Source organism: Nycticebus coucang, chromosome 4, assembly GCF_027406575.1.
Source record: "Nycticebus coucang isolate mNycCou1 chromosome 4, mNycCou1.pri, whole genome shotgun sequence".
Taxonomy (NCBI): Eukaryota; Metazoa; Chordata; class Mammalia; order Primates; family Lorisidae; genus Nycticebus; species Nycticebus coucang.
Window position 1 is genome coordinate 111,444,303 of NC_069783.1, and position 14,956 is coordinate 111,459,258.

A 14,956-nucleotide genomic window follows, 5' to 3' on the forward strand; every position below is an offset into this window, starting at 1 on the left:
TGCCCACAGCCTCAGGTGTTGTGCCTGGCACACATAGGTGCCCTGTAAAGACTTGTGGAGTTAAACAAAGAGCTTCCCAAGCTGGTCTGTCCCCCGGGGCTCTTAGAGGCACATGTGGCAGGAGCTGGCATGTATCCTCAGGGAATGTGGGTACCACTGTGGCTAGCAGAGTCAGAGGAGCTAGAGCCTTCCCTTCCCTGAGAGCCTCCAGGCAGAAGCAGGTTCTCACCTGCTCAGGAAGGATGTCAGGGCAGCCGAGAGGCCAGACCGTGCCCAGGGCATATCTGGGACACAATGGAAGAATAAAGCACCCAGTAAAAATAACCACTGGCGTGTCTGGCTATTGCCCGATCACTGTCCCTCGCAGCTGTGGCAAGTCCTCGGGCACAGGGAGTCTCCAGGCTGACAGCCCAGGCCCTCATCTGCCCACCACTGTCCTTGTGCCCCAGGAGAAGGAGAGGAACGCGCGGAGGAAGAAAAAGAAAGCACCTGCAGCGGCCAGTGAGGAGGCTGCTTTCCCACCCGTGGTGGAGGATGAGGAGATGGAGGCATCGGGCGTGAGCGGGAACGAGGAGGAGATGGCGGAGGAGGTGGAAGGTGAGGGCCGGGGGTGGGGCAGGGCCAGTGAGCCCAGGGTGTGGCAGAGACTAACTTCAGCAGCCTCCATGCCCAGAACGTCTGGTCCTTAGCAGGGGCCTGGACTCCCTCGAAGAGGAGAGGCTGGTGCTCCGGAAGCTCCCCAACGATGAGCAAAAGGGTGATGATAAAAACAACCATAATAATGGGCTTCCTTGTTAGCCCCGAGCCTCCCTCAGCTCTCGATGGGTGATGGTCTGGCCAAGACGGTCCTACTGGTGCCTGTTGTCCCTCCATGTTTGGTGTCACATTTTAGGAAGGGATTTACTTCGGAAATTAGTTTTTGACTAGCACTGTTTTTATTAAGTCAATCAGAATAAATAGAACCGATCCGTTAGTTGATAAATACTTCAAAAATTACACAAACATGTTTAGTGCTTCCTTTTACTCCCAAGTCTCCCAATTTGGGTGATAAATAGTAGGGAGCACTTACTTGTCCTCATTTCCTATCTGAGGGAACTCCGGCTCAAGGCGGTTGATAGGGCAGGCTCAGGTGCCCAAGTGTCACAGGGTGTGTCTACACCCGCCTTAGATAAAACCCCACCAGGTGAGTGCTGCTGTAGACAGAGCATAACGTGATCATCTAGATTGTCCTGGCAGTTCCCCTCCTTGCCCCCAGAAGGAGAACTGTGACCACATGCAGTCATCACCTTAACTTTAGAGTCTCCCCCAACACACATGCTTATAACACGTGGGACCCAGGAATTGAACCCAGGCTGCCCAAGGCCAGACCCTGCTCTACTGGTTACTAAGCCACCGTGGACCCCTGACCCATAGTTTTATTTCCGTGCCAGAGGAAGTGGGGTCTAGACCTGCCCCTGTACCCCTGTGACATGAAATGCCCCAGTCCTTGCCTGGCCAAATGCCTTTGCCTCTCCTCTTGTTTCTCTGGCCAGAGCAGCCATAGTCTAGTCCTCAAGTTCAAGTTCTTTCCTCCTGCCTCCTGTCTGGGGCTTCTTCCTATCATTTCTGTTTGCTTCCTTTTCTGAATCAGGACTCCCAGGCATCTGTCAAGGTGGTGAAGAAGGTGTAAGTCGCCTCCTGGGTCCATAAGCCAGGCCTACAGATAAATTCAACCTCTGCTGACCCACAAGTGTGTCCACCAGCCTGAGTCCCAGTTCCCAGTTAAAATGGATAATTGGGCCCTGTGGTTATTGTTGTCTCAAGCCAGGGGTGGGTATGGGGTACTGAGTCTGGCCTCCCTGTTAGCGAGCTACTAGCTCTGAGTCTCTCTAGAGACGGCCAGAGGCCTGGCCAGTGTCCAGTGGGAGGCCACAGCGGCAGGTCTCTCTAGTCATCCCATTTTGGGTTCTGGGTCAATAGCCAAGAAGAGAGAAGACCCAGGGAACCCAATCTCCTCTCAAAATATCCTCCCAGCTGTCCGTGTGAGCAGGATGCAGGCTTGGTGGGGAAACTAAAGGAAGCCACACTTTGGCTCAGTATTAAGGCAGGAGCACATACTGCCCAAAATTGCATAGCAGTGAGCTCCCCATGACCTGTGGGTTCACATATCCCATATTCCAGTGAGGATGGGAGGGGCATTGCTGCTGGGTGGGGAAGAAAGGGTCCTGGTCTAGCCAGGGCTAAGGCTTCTGTGACCCCTGGCAGTCTTCCAGGGTGTCCAGGAACAGGTCGAGAACAAGTAGTTTGCAAGGCTCTGATTAAGTCTCCCGGTTCCCAGAGTGTTACAGCCATCTTAGGGATGAGGAAACTGAGTCCCAGGAAGAGGAGTATCATTCATATGGTGTGTCACTGCTGGCACACGTGGATCCACCGGCCCAGCCACCATTCACTGTGTGCCCATGTCCCTGTGACCAGCACTGGGGAGCTGAGGTAGGACTTGGGGCTTGAGGTTCCATGACAGTATCTTCCAGAAGACCCAACCAGCTCCAACAGTGCTGCAAACCCCTTTGTGAGACAAGGCTGAAAGTGCCTTGTCGCATCTAGGCTGGAAATAAAGCAGTACAGGGGGAAGGAGGAGTTCATTTGCCCAGTAGTGTTTCTGGTAATAGTAACAGTCATGCTAACAGCTAAGAGCCTTGAATTAATTCCTCTAATTACCATAGCAGCAGGACGGAATAGGAGGTAATGATTATCCCTGTTTTACAGAGGAGGGGGCTGAGGTAGGGAGGGGTTACCCAAGGTCCATCTGGTATCCAGAATTCAAACTTGGGCAGCCTGTTTCTGGAAACCTCTGTGCCATGACTTCTTGGGTGTGCAGAAAACAGAGCAGGCCATCGGGTATCTTATTTTTGTTTCGGTAGGTTTTTTTAAAGCACCTACTACGCACCAGGTGCTTTGCAGAGCACCCACATCCTGGGGCAGTGGTTGGCAGGGAGTGGACACCCAGCCGAGAGTGGCAGCAGCATTCAGTGGGGGGAATAATTTCCTGGAAGTGCTGACCACTGAGTCAGAAACATTTTGGGGATAGGGCCCAGCGGCCTGTGCCTTCACAACCCCTCTGGGGGCTCCTGCTGGTGTAGACAAGCACAGCCTCTTGATGATGGTGAGAGTGGGGTGCCAGCTACCCATTTCATAGATTAACACACTGAGACTCCAGAGGTTGACCCACTTGTCTCAGGGTGCTCAGTGTGGCCTCCCTGCATCCTGTGCCTTGACTGTGGATGGAAGTGGCCAACACTGCTGAAGTTACCAGGTGTGTGGGCAGAAAGCTACAAGCTCTGGTATGGCCTTGGACAGGCGGACAATCCTCTTTGCCTTGCGTGCTTATCTGCACATCACAGTCAGCTCTGTGATCCTAGAGGCCCTTGAGGATCGAGTGAATCACATGTGTGAAGAGCTTAACGTGGAGCTCAGTGTATAGAGAAAGCATGTGTTGATAATCATTGCTATTGTGTCTGGAAGGAGAGGAGGGAATGGGGAGGGTTGGGGACAGTGGGGGAAATGGCTGAAAGATACAGGCCTCTCTCTCCAACCGTGACCCCACCCTTAAGGTCAGCACCCTCACCCGAGAGTCCGGGAGCCTGCAGCCAGGAGTCCAGTGACTGGTGTAAGGATATCTTCACCCCGAGTGACCTCGTTACTGGCCGGCCCTGGACCTGCTTGCTCAGGGCTGCTTTTGCTCACCTGTGGCAGCTCAGGACCAGAGCCTGGGGAAAGGAGCCCCAGTGGGAGGGCAGGCAGGGCAAGCTGCCAGTGGAAGCTGCTCTGGGTCCTCTCTGCCACCTGCCAGGCCCCTCTGCTGGCCACCTCTACCCTCTCCCTGCTACTGCTGCCACCTCGCCTCTAACTCTTCTCTAACTTCCTTCCAGCTTTACATGCCTCTGGGAATGAGGTGCCCAGAGGGGAATGCAGTGGCGCAGGTACGAATGCGGCTGGCTGGCCCTGGGGGGACGGGCCAGGCTGGGGAGGGCACTTGTCCTTTGCAAGGGGAGCATGCGTCTGCTCGTGAGCACCACTGTCTGCTGCCACTGCCTCTGTGCCCCCTTCCCAGTGCAGTGTCTGTTCCCCATGCTGGTCCTGGGCTTGCAACTGCAGATCAAGGTTTCCTTCTTGGCTGTGTGGTTGATTTTCGCCAGTGGGCACCTGGGTCTCTTACTATTTGTTTCCCTAGTAGTAGAGGCAGGAGTTTGCCAGTGTCCCCATGTTATAGAAAATAGGGGAAATTGAAATCCAAAGAAATGGCAGGAGTGGGTTTTAGGGCTAAAGAACCAGGCCTAGTGCTGAATCCCCTTGACCTCCTCTGGTGAATGTGCTCAACTCAGCACTCGTCCCAAGCCTACTATGGGAAAGTGATATGGCTGCGTCACCGTGGCTGTCCCCAGGGCCTCTGCATAGGCACTGGTCCCGTGTACATTGTCTTGGTAGTGGTGATACAATAGCAGACAGGCACAGGTAGTCACCCTATTCTTTCGCCCTCACTGACTTAGCCACGCTGTGGGGTAGGAACTGTGGATCTCCCCATTCTGCAGCTGGGGAAACTGAGGCCCAAGAGGTTCCCTGAACGTCCCACATTGTGCAGCCAGTGAGGGGCAGAGCCAGGCTTAGAGCGCAGACAGGAACATGGAAACCCCCACAAGGCGGGGGCCATCCTCTGCCTGGCTCTCTTAGGGGTACCAGCTGCCAAGAGGTTCCAGGGTTGGGAGTTGACCTGGTTGTGGGCACTAGGACTGCCCAGGAAGCAGGCAGCTAGCTGTAAAGGGTAAAAGCAAGGAAGTTGCCTGGCCAGTGGCTTTGTCTCAGTGGGGCTCTGAGCAGATGCTCAGGTGCGTAGAAGCCGCAGGGCTATTTGGTGTCAGGCCATGGAGCCACTGCACCTGAGTAGCTGTGCCTATCTCCCTTGGGCACCGCTTACCCCCTCTCTGTTCTCCCCACACAGCCACCATCAACAACAGCTCCGACACTGAGAGCATCCCCTCTCCCCGCACGGAGGCCGCCAAGGACACAGGGCAGAATGGGCCCAAGCCCCTGCCTGCCCCAGGTGCTGACGGGCCACCCCCGGAGCCCCCTACCCCACCGCCAGAGGATGCCCCAATCCCCGCTGAGCCCACCCAGGACCCCGAACCTGCCACCTCACCCACGCCCTCACCGGCATCTACGTCACCCTCTGCACCCCCTCCGGTGGTCCCCAAGGAGGAAAAGGAGGAAGAGGCTACTGCAGCAACCCCAGCAGAGGAAGGGAATGAGCAGAAGGCTCCTGTGGCAGAAGAGCTAGTGACAGAGGCAGGGAAGGTTGAGGAGCCCGGGGCACCGGTGCCCGAGGAACCCACCAAGAGTGAATGCAAGGAGGAGGCTGAGGCGGGCCCAGACAAGGGCAAGGGTGCTGAGGCCAGCGCCACTGAGCCTGCACCAGAGGGGGCAATCAAAGTGGAGAAGGAGGCCACCAGCAGCAGGGCTACCACAGCCAAGGGCTCAGGCGCCCCCCAGGACAGCGACTCGAGTGCCACCTGCAGCGCTGATGAGGTGGATGAGCCAGAGGGTGGGGACAAGAACAGGTGAGTGGGCAGCAAGCAGCCCTGCCCTGGCGCTTGTTTCTGCGTGTATTCATTCTGCAAGTCCTTATTGAGTGCCGACTGTTTACTGAGACAGCAGCACTCAGGCTGGCTCTGCCTTCTCTCAGGGAGCCCCCCAGTCATAATTAGGGAGATGGGCATGGCATAGAGCCCACGGATAGGGCACAGGTGAGGTAAGATGGACCTCCGAGGGAGGTGACAACTGAGCTGAGACTGGATGGCGAAAGTGGCAGCCGTGGGAAGCACTACGGAGAAAGTGTCGGGCAGCATTCTGGGTTGTTGTCACAAGGTACCGCAGACCAAGTGGCTTGAAACAGAGTTGTGTGCTGTCACAGTTCCGGAAGACGGAAGTCTGAGTGAGAGCAAGGTGTTGGCAGGGTCACACTCCCTCTGGGACTCGGCAGATCTTTGCTTACCCCTTCATGCTCCTGGGGGCTGCAGGCAGTGCTTGTGTTTAGGCATGCTCTCTAACCTCTGTCTCTGCTGTCTTCATATTCTAATTTTCTTATAAGGACATCATCAGTCATTGGATTAGGGGCACTCTAAACCAGTATGACCTCATCTTGACTTGATCACATCAGCAAACACCTTATTCCCAGTGAGGCCATGTTCAGAGGGACTGGGTCAGGATTTGAACATGTCTTTCTGGGCAACACAATTCTACCCTCAGTGTGGTGGGAACAGCAAGTGCAAAGGCCTGGGGGCAGGAGTATGAGAGTGAGTCTGGAATGGCGGGTGGGGGGAAGGGAGGGGCCGGTAGGGCTTCACAGTCCACGGGAGTAGCTAGATTTTGTTTTCGGCAGTGAGACCTTAAGAGCTGCTGCCCAAGAGAGCCAGGGTGTGATTTCTCTTCTGAAACCAGCCGGCTGGCTGCCACGTAGGTTAAGAGAGGCACACTCAGGAGGTGGCTGTAGTTGTTCTGTAGACAATGTTGGAGAAGCTGGAGGGGGAGGTGTGGGGCTAGAGGAGATTCTTCTGTCAGCCAAGGGCCCCTGCCCTGGCCTCAGTGCCTGGGGTCACCTGTCTTTGCTCCTGGCCTGGGTATATACTTTGCTCCCTGTGACCCTGGAAATATACTGCGTTTTAACCATTTTTAGCACAGTGCTGTGGGACCCAGAGGTCCCCAGTTAGAGTAGGATGTTAATCCCCTGCTAATCCTGGGTGGCCGGGGTCAGACCCTTGGATACTTGGTCCCCATTCATATCTGGACAGCTGGAGGAATTGTTTTCTAGTGAGCCGGGCGGGCGGGTCATTTTATTTTGACTAAAAACAGTGCAGTCTGTTTTCTTCTCTTAGAAAAATTCCAGGCAGAGTGAGGGAGGAAAATCTGACCTTTGGGTTTGTACAGAGTCTTTTTCCTTTGCCCCAGGATTCACCTCGGGGCATGTTGAAGTGGGGAGCTCTATAACACTTACAGCGAACTCATTCATTTGATCTCCCTGGGTCTTGTTAGATTCTACAAAAGGAGGTGAATCCCAGGTGCCCCTGCTTCCTGTGTTTGGGGGGTCCCTGGGGACCACTGCTGACACAGCCTCACCTGGGTGAGTGGTGGTCCACTGATGAGCAGAGACCTGGCTGGCAGGTTTTCAGGGTGCAGAGTTTCTGACCTTTGGGCCCAGCAGGCGTAGCTCGGAAAACAGTGCTCATGGCGCAGCCAGCCTGCCAGGGAGGGCGGACAGCCAGGGTCTCTGCGCTGGGGTCAGGGCAGACAGCTCCCCACCCCACTCCTACTAGTAAGCCATGGAGACAGAGTCATGGAAACACATGTTTCTGCCCTCACAGCAAGAGTGCTGAGCTCACAGAGCAGCCACACTGATAAGTGGCCTCCTGGAGTCTGTTTTGGGTACACATGGCTTGCCTAGGCCAAAGAGCCAAGAGGGTTGGCTTGAATCCTCCTAATAGTCCCCAGACTTCTCAGGTCAGGCCCGATGCCCCACAGGCTACTTTGAGCCTCCCACCCTCTCTCCTGACAGCCCCACCCAGGGACGTGTCCTTCCTTTCCCCAGCTGGGCCTGGCGTTCATCCACCCTCCTGCCTGAAGTCCGGCTTTCAGCCCCTGGGGAACAGGAGTCCTCGGCTGGGAGTCAGGACACCTGGTTTGTCACACCCTGTGTGACTGGGGCCAGTCCCCCACCCTTGGGCCCTGCCTTGCCCTCTCAGCGAATGAGGCTGGACTTGGGCCAGTCTGCTGACCTCTTCCTGGCTGGCAGCCTGCCACCCCTCCCTCTGCCGGCCATGACCGCGCAGGGCTGGGCAGGCACCAGAGGACGCAAGTGAGATGCGTCAGAGTACGCCCCAGCAACCAGGGCCTCTTGGGGAGGGCCAGAGGGCCGGAGGGACAGGTGGGCCCCCAGGCAACCCCAGGTTCTGGTGACCCACCTACTACCCTCCTTCCCTCCTGGCAGCCCCAGCTGGGTGAACTCTGTGTTCCTGGATGGACGCAAGATGAATCTCGTCTGGCCCCTGCCTGGACAGCTCTGGGAGAGAGAAAGCTATATTCTACTTTTGTTCTCCGGCACTTTCTGCCAGGCAGATCTGCCTGGGAATTTTCTTGGCAGACAACCAGAGATAGTGGCTTTGATTGCAAAACTCTGAGCCTGCCTGCCCTCCCCTGTCTCATTTCCTAGAGAAGGTGCCTTGGTGCTTTTTGGCAGGGCTGGGCCTTGGGATTCCCTTCCCCCAGCCTTAGTTTTCTCACTTATAAAATGAGCGTGCAAGAACAACTGAGTTAATACCCATAAAACATCAGCCCAGTCCTGGGCCCATGTGGCCATATAGTAGAAACTTTGCTGCCTTCTGTTGGATCTGCTTTGCCTCCCGCAACCCCCAGAGGTTGCTCCAAGAAGGGGGAAGTCCACCTGGAACTTCGAAAGAATCATAACAGCAGTTTGTCCTTTGTTCTTTCATTGCACACATGACTGGGCATCAGTGTGTGCCAGGCACATTTCTAGGTGTTAGAAACAGGACAGACAAGGCCCTGACTCCAGGGCACTTGCGTTCTAGTGAGAGCTTGAGGATATAAAGCTGTTGCTCACTCAATAAGTGAGCACTGGGGAGGTTGGGCACAGGGAGTTGGGGAGAGTGGTCTGGGCAGGCAGACCACTGGGCAAGTCTGGGGGTGCCTCACTGAGGAGATGACATTGGAAGATGATGATGGGAGGGATAGTCAGCCCAGGAGAGAACAGCCTGTGCAAAGGCCCTGTGGCCATATGAATTTAAGTTCAGTGGGCGGGAGAGAGGCCCATAGCAAGGCGTGGAGTGAATAGCAGGGAGAAGAGAAGGCAGTCGAGGACCTCAAGGATGGGCAGTGCCCCATGGGTTGGGGTCAGGGGTCAGAGCCTGGTCTCAGGGCTCTGGAGGAGACAGAAGATGCTTTGTTCATAAGCCATCCTGCCCTTACCCCCCAAGCCCTAGGGTGCAACAAGGACTGTCCCAATCTGGTGACCAGGGAGAAGCTAAGGCAGGGCTCTGTGGAGTTGGGGACACACTGTCACAGGCCCAGCATGCTCCTGGTAAATGTCCCAGATCCTTGTCTCCCCATTCCCTTCCCCTAGCCCCAGCCTTCCGAAGTAGAAAGAAAAACAGGAATAAGACGATGGTCTGGCCAGCACCAGGCGTTGGTAATGAACATTCATTCCCTTGTTTACCCACAGGACAGCCTTGGAGGTCGCACGTGCTTTCCTCCCTGTGTTACAGATGAGGAAACTGAGGCATAGTTGGCTGAGTTGCTCGGTCAAGGGGGAACCTGAACCCAGAGTCTGAACTTTGAGCCGTTGGGGTGGGTAGACAGGAAGGGGTGCCCTGAGAGCCCCTGTATGCAGAAGGAAGATAAAAGTCACTGTCTTCAAAAGAAAGCGTGGAAAAGGCAAAACCAGCAGGGGTGCTCCTAGAAGTGGTTACTCTGAGCATTCCCCATCTTCCTCCCCTCCTGCATCAGCCAGCCACCCCCTCTGGCAGCTTAGAACCCTCATTCTGCACTAGAGTGTAGACCCAGGCTCTTGCACTAGGCATAGCCTTCTTGCACGAGAGCCTGGCTGGGATGAAAAGGCTCTAGAACATTGTCAAGCACTGCTCCATTCCTCTTGCTCCTGCCTTACAAGGGGCCTCTGTGGGTGCCCTGGCAGTGTGACAGCCCCTTCAAGTGATGAGGAGCCACAGGAAAACCAAGGAAGGAGAGAGCGCTCAGGCCCTGCCTAAAAGGCCCCTAGCTCACAGACAACAAACAGTCTGCTTAGGACATTGATGCTTTGTTTCATGTGTGTAGTATCAATGCATATTTTATACCTCTACAGAATCATATTCACACATGTACAGAAGTTTGAGCATATATGTTTTAGTGTTTTTCTATTTTTATGTATATATAAAATACGTTTTTATTGTTCATAGAAAAAAATACAGTGGATATATGAAATCCTTTGTGTTAAGGCTAGCATATAGGATATTCCTTATTTCTCTATGTAACAGTTCTCCTCCCCCCAGTCCCTGGCACCCACTGACCCACCTTTTGTCTCTGTCGATTCGTTTGTTCTGGACATTTCTTGTGAATGGAATTACACAGCATTGTCGCCTTTTGTGTCTGGCTCACCAGCACGTCTTCCATGTTCACTCGTGCAGTGACACTTGCTGCCAGGGCCTTGTTCCTTCTTAAGGCCGAATAAGACTTCACGGGTGAGGGTGAGGCTAGACCATATCGTGTTTATCTGTTCATCATGGTCACTTTGGTATTTCCACTTTCTGGCTAGTGTGAACCGTGCCACTGTGGACATTTGTGTGCAGGTGTTTGTGTGGCCATTGTTTTGTTTATCGTGAGTATAGATGCCTAGAAGTGGCCGTGCAGGGTCATAGGGTAGCATATGCTTGGCCTTTTGGGGAACCACTAGACTGTTTTGCAATGGCTGCAGAATCCTTTCTTAAACTTAGCTTTATGAATGTGACCTGATTGGGGGGTGGGAGTAGTGGCAGTCAAACAGGCAGGTAAAGAACAGCTGGGACAGGTGATAACTTTTTTGTTTGGGCCTGGGTTGTGGTGCCTTGTCCTGAGGGTGGCTGGTAAAGTGGGGCTGCCCAAGGCAACAGCCAAAGGAGAGACTTTGGGGCTCCTTGAGAGTGAGCGGGATCTAGACAGGTGGGAAGGTTAGCAGGGAGGGGGCTTCTGTGGTACTGTTTGCACCTGCAGAAATCAGGGTGACCTTGCTGTCTTGGCCCCACCTGGGTGCTGTGGGCAGCCACAGCAGGCATCACCAAGTCTGTCTCTTCTCTCCCCGCTCCACTGAGCGTGTGGCAGATGCAGGCAGGAGGCTGGTACCTGCAGGGCTGGCTTGTCATATGCCAACTGCAGGAAAGATGCCTGTTTTCCTTGTTGCTGGGTGTCACACACTGGCAGCTGGGGCCTGGGTCGTGGTTGTCAGAGCTCTTACCTTGATGTCACATGCCCTACTGTCTGCATGTGACATCAGCTCCTGTGGTCATGGCACACATTAGGGGCCATGTCTGCAGCACCTGCCTTTTGCCCTGTGGCCGAGTTCCAGGCCCACAGCTGGTATCCTCTTTTGTGCTGTGAGGTCTGTTAGCCGGCCCTAGAGCCTTAGGGCAGAGTCTGGATTCTGTACCTCCTCCATGTGCCCTAGGCTCGGGGCCGGTCCTGCTCTGTGTTCAGCGAGTCATGGTCTAGGGGCGTGATGGGCTCCCAGGCTGGGGCAGACCCAATTGCTGTCCTCAGAGACTTTGTGACAGACGGGGATTTTGCTAGGTCCTGTGTCCAGTTACTGGGATTCTAAGAATCTTGGAAGGCTTCCTGAAGGAGGTGGCATCCACTGATCAGTGTGAGAGCCACACCCCTGGGCAGGTTCTGCCCTGTGTAGGTCTCTGGTTCTGCCTCCTAGTGGCAGAGGGAAGGGCTGGCACTTGCTCTTGCTGTAGGGTACGTGTGCCCCAACCCCTCCATGCCAAGCCTGCGACCCATTTGCCTTCACCCCCTAAGCAGTTGATATGTGGGAGGGCTTCTGGCTGAGGGTCAATACCCCCAGCTCCTGCCTCCAGACAACAGAGTGGACTTGGCTCCATGCCTGGGGCTCTACCCTGGCACCCAAACCTCACAGGTTTGAGTGATGAATAATCTCTCACTAAATCTCTTAATCTCACTATGCCTTAATCTCGTCGATTCTTTGTCTTCCTGGCAGCTCCCAGAGGGCCACGTGTGGTGTAGGTCCTGAGTCTGGGATTTTCCTTGCCTGAGGCTCTCTTGAGGGGTATTTGATCCTGGCCTGGGCCTTGGGCCACGACCAACTGGCTCTGGGCCAAGATTTGTCTTGTCCCCTCACTGGGCCTTTGGGGACCAGAAAAGGGAGGGAGGGGCTTCCTGCTTCCCCCCACCCCTCCACCCCCAAATCCTGGTCTGGTTCCTCAGGAGAGATGGTCACCTCCCCTCTCAGGGCCTCAGCACCATCGTCCAGGGCATGAGACGGGCCCCCGGGAGAGCCAGCCAGCCGTGCCTGCAGCTGGCCTGACGCTTGTTCCCCTCAGGCTGCTGTCCCCGAGGCCCAGCCTCCTCACCCCAGCCAGTGACCCCAGAGCCAACACCTCACCCCAGAAGCCACTGGACCTGAAGCAGCTGAAGCAGCGGGCGGCTGCCATCCCCCCTATTGTGAGTGTCTGCACCCCAGCCCCCCTGCAGAGCCCACTCTGACCTTGACTTCATATTCACTGAGACAGCAGCAGCCTGGCAGTCAGGGGGTGGCGCCTGCACCTGCAGCCTGGGCTTCCCGCTCCTGTTGCCCAGAGAGGTGCCCATGGAGATGAGCTGACGCTGAGAGAGCAGGCGGGAGCTAGGTGGGACCTGGCTGGTGATGGGGAGCTGTGCTTACAGACCCCCCCCCCATCCTGTCCTTCCTTTAGCACACTTGAAGCCAGCCAGGCCCCTCCCCATTCCCCTAGGGGTCTCCCTGAGTCCCTAGACCAGACGCTGGGCCATGGGGAGTAGGAAGTCCTTCCATCCCAGCCAGAGAAGGGTGGGACCCAACAAATCTGATCTTGGGGCCCTTGTGGAGGGCCTCATGGCAGCTTCTCCCGGCCAGCCCCTTTGGGGTGCTCCCTCTGAGCAGGTGGGTCCAGGGTAAAGACCCCAGGGTGACGTCACCATGCTGGGCTGTCAATCAGGGTGTACCCAGGGTGTGGCAGGCTGCATTGCCTGCTCTCTTGAAGCCAGCATAGTGCTGTTCTCAGTCCTGATTCTTCAAGACCTGGAAGGTTTGGAATACAGGGAAGGAGCCAGAGTAGAAAAGCTTAACAGTGGGTTCTGGCCTCCTGCCCCTCACTGGGCAAAGCTGGGCCAGGCACAGCTACCTGCTTAGGCAGGCCTGTGTGCTCTCTGCCCACCTACCCACCTGCTCCTGCCTGGGACCTTGAATATATCACTGGCTCTTCTGAGCCTTCGTTTCCAGCTGGTCCCTCCAACTTCTGTCACCTTTAGGCATTGTACATAGACACTCATTTCTCTTGGCTTCCCTCAGCAGGTCACCAAAGTCCACGAGTCCCCCCGGGATGATGCAGCCCCGCCTAAGCCAACCCCCCCTGCCCCGCTGCCACCTCAGCACCTGCAGCCAGAGGGCGACACCCCCCAGCAGTCCAGCAATAGCCCTCGAGGCAAAAGTAGAAGCCCTGCACCCCCCGCTGACAAGGAGGGTAAGTGCATGCGGGCAGCAGGGGCCTGGGGAGTGGGGCCAATAGCAAGGATGGGGCATTTGTGCGTCTGGAGCTATCTGCAGTTTGGGGCAGGGGGTGAAGTGAATGAGCCAAGGTGTTTGGGTTGAGGAGCCAGAGGTATGAGTCCCAGAACAACAGTGTCAAGCGGCTGCCCTGTAGCACTTTGTTGTCACCTCATGAAGCATGAGGTTAGGAGCCAGGTGGGCGTAGTTCTGTGCTCTGCGTCTTCCGTCACACTCTCCTCCCAAGTCCAAGAAATTCTGACCTGTGTCCTCAAAGGGGCAGCTTTCCTACATCAGCCCGGCGAGCAACAGCTGCTGTTGCCATGTTGCAGGCATTGGGGTTGGCACCCCGGAGAGGTTACCCCACACTGAGCTAGCCCAGGCACCTGTTGGCCGCCTGCCCTGCCTGCCTCCCTGCAGCCACTGTCCCCAGTTGCAGGAGTTGGGGGCTGAGGGGACAGGGCTGCCATGATGTGAGTCCAGGGACAGCCCCTGTGGAAGGGACTAAAAGCCAACTTCTGGGAACAGCATGTGCAAAGGCCCTGGGGCAGGAGTACACTTAGAGTGTTTGAGGCATAGCCAGGAGGTGGCTGTGGCTGGGGAGATTTGGAGACCAGATTGTTAGGGCCTTGTGGGCCACAATGGAGAGTGGATTTTGTCTTGGCTCTGGCAAAAGCCACTGCAAGGATTTTAAGTGTTAGGGGATGAGGGGATGTTATCTGATTTATATTTTGGAAAGGTCTCTTTCTGGTCATTGTTGAGTCTGGGGCAGAAAAAGGAGGTTAAAGGGTGGCTCCTGGCGACAGACACTGCTCAGGCTGTGCAGGTGGCTGAGGAAGCGGGAGGAAGACGGGGGGTGTGTTGGGAGTTTGTTTCTGAGTCAAAGGTAGCAAGACCTGATGATGATGAGGGTAGGGATGTCTCACTGAGACCAGGACACCTATGATAAGGGTGACATTCCCTGGTCCAAGATGGAGTATGAGACATAGGGTGTGGCTGTGGAAGGACAATGCAGGTTTGGGGCACTGGCCAGGAAGGATCTAAATGTTGACGTTGAATCTGACCAGGGCTGGAACCACACAGGGCCAGTCAAGTCCTGTCGAGCCAGGTTGCAGGCCCCTGTCCTGGGAGCAGAAGCCACCAGCCAACAGTGTCTGAGATTGGCACTCGGCCCATTGATGTGGCCGGGGCCTGTGCTGTTTCCTGGATTTGCTCCTCATGGGGCCATTGCACCTGGCGTCAGGCACTGTGCGCCTCTCTCAAGCAGTCTGGCTTGCAGCTCTGCTCCCCCGGGGACACACATGGACTTGACACCCAGAGCTGCCTCTCTGGTCTCAGGAAGCAAGCCTCCCCGGCCCCTGGCGCCCACACACAGCAACCCAGCCAAGCAGGTCCCTCAGGCTCCATGGGGCCCAGCTGGAGGAACAGGTTGTCTCTCCAGGCTCTCGGCTGCCAGCCCAGCCTGGCCCAGTCCCAAGTTTCCCTTCCAGCATTGAGCTCCCCCCATCTCCCCACCCCAGCTCTCCAGAGCTAAGCTGGAGGGAGCAGCCAGGCACACTTAGGTCTAGGCAGCTATATGAGCCAGGCCCAGAGCATCTGCAGAGGTGTCTCTGCTAGGGGCCGGTTGAGACTTAACTCTCTGTG

The 14,956-nt window shown here is 55.9% G+C and overlaps 1 protein-coding gene across 31 annotated transcripts in view; it reads left to right on the forward strand.

Moving 5' to 3' along the window:
* NCOR2 (nuclear receptor corepressor 2) overlaps positions 1-14,956 on the forward strand; it is a 207,399-nt gene that overhangs the window by 163,902 nt on the left and 28,541 nt on the right. For 21 of the 31 annotated variants that reach the window (XM_053590060.1, XM_053590081.1, XM_053590083.1 and 18 more), the window contains 5 exons: positions 450-597; positions 3,909-3,959; positions 4,976-5,591; positions 12,132-12,252; positions 13,118-13,289. In XM_053590060.1, coding sequence (XP_053446035.1) covers positions 450-597; positions 3,909-3,959; positions 4,976-5,591; positions 12,132-12,252; positions 13,118-13,289 — 1,108 coding nt within the window. The remainder of the gene's footprint in view (positions 1-449; positions 598-3,908; positions 3,960-4,975; positions 5,592-12,131; positions 12,253-13,117; positions 13,290-14,956) is intronic. The other 10 variants (XM_053590074.1, XM_053590082.1, XM_053590087.1 and 7 more) reach the window with 2 other exon arrangements.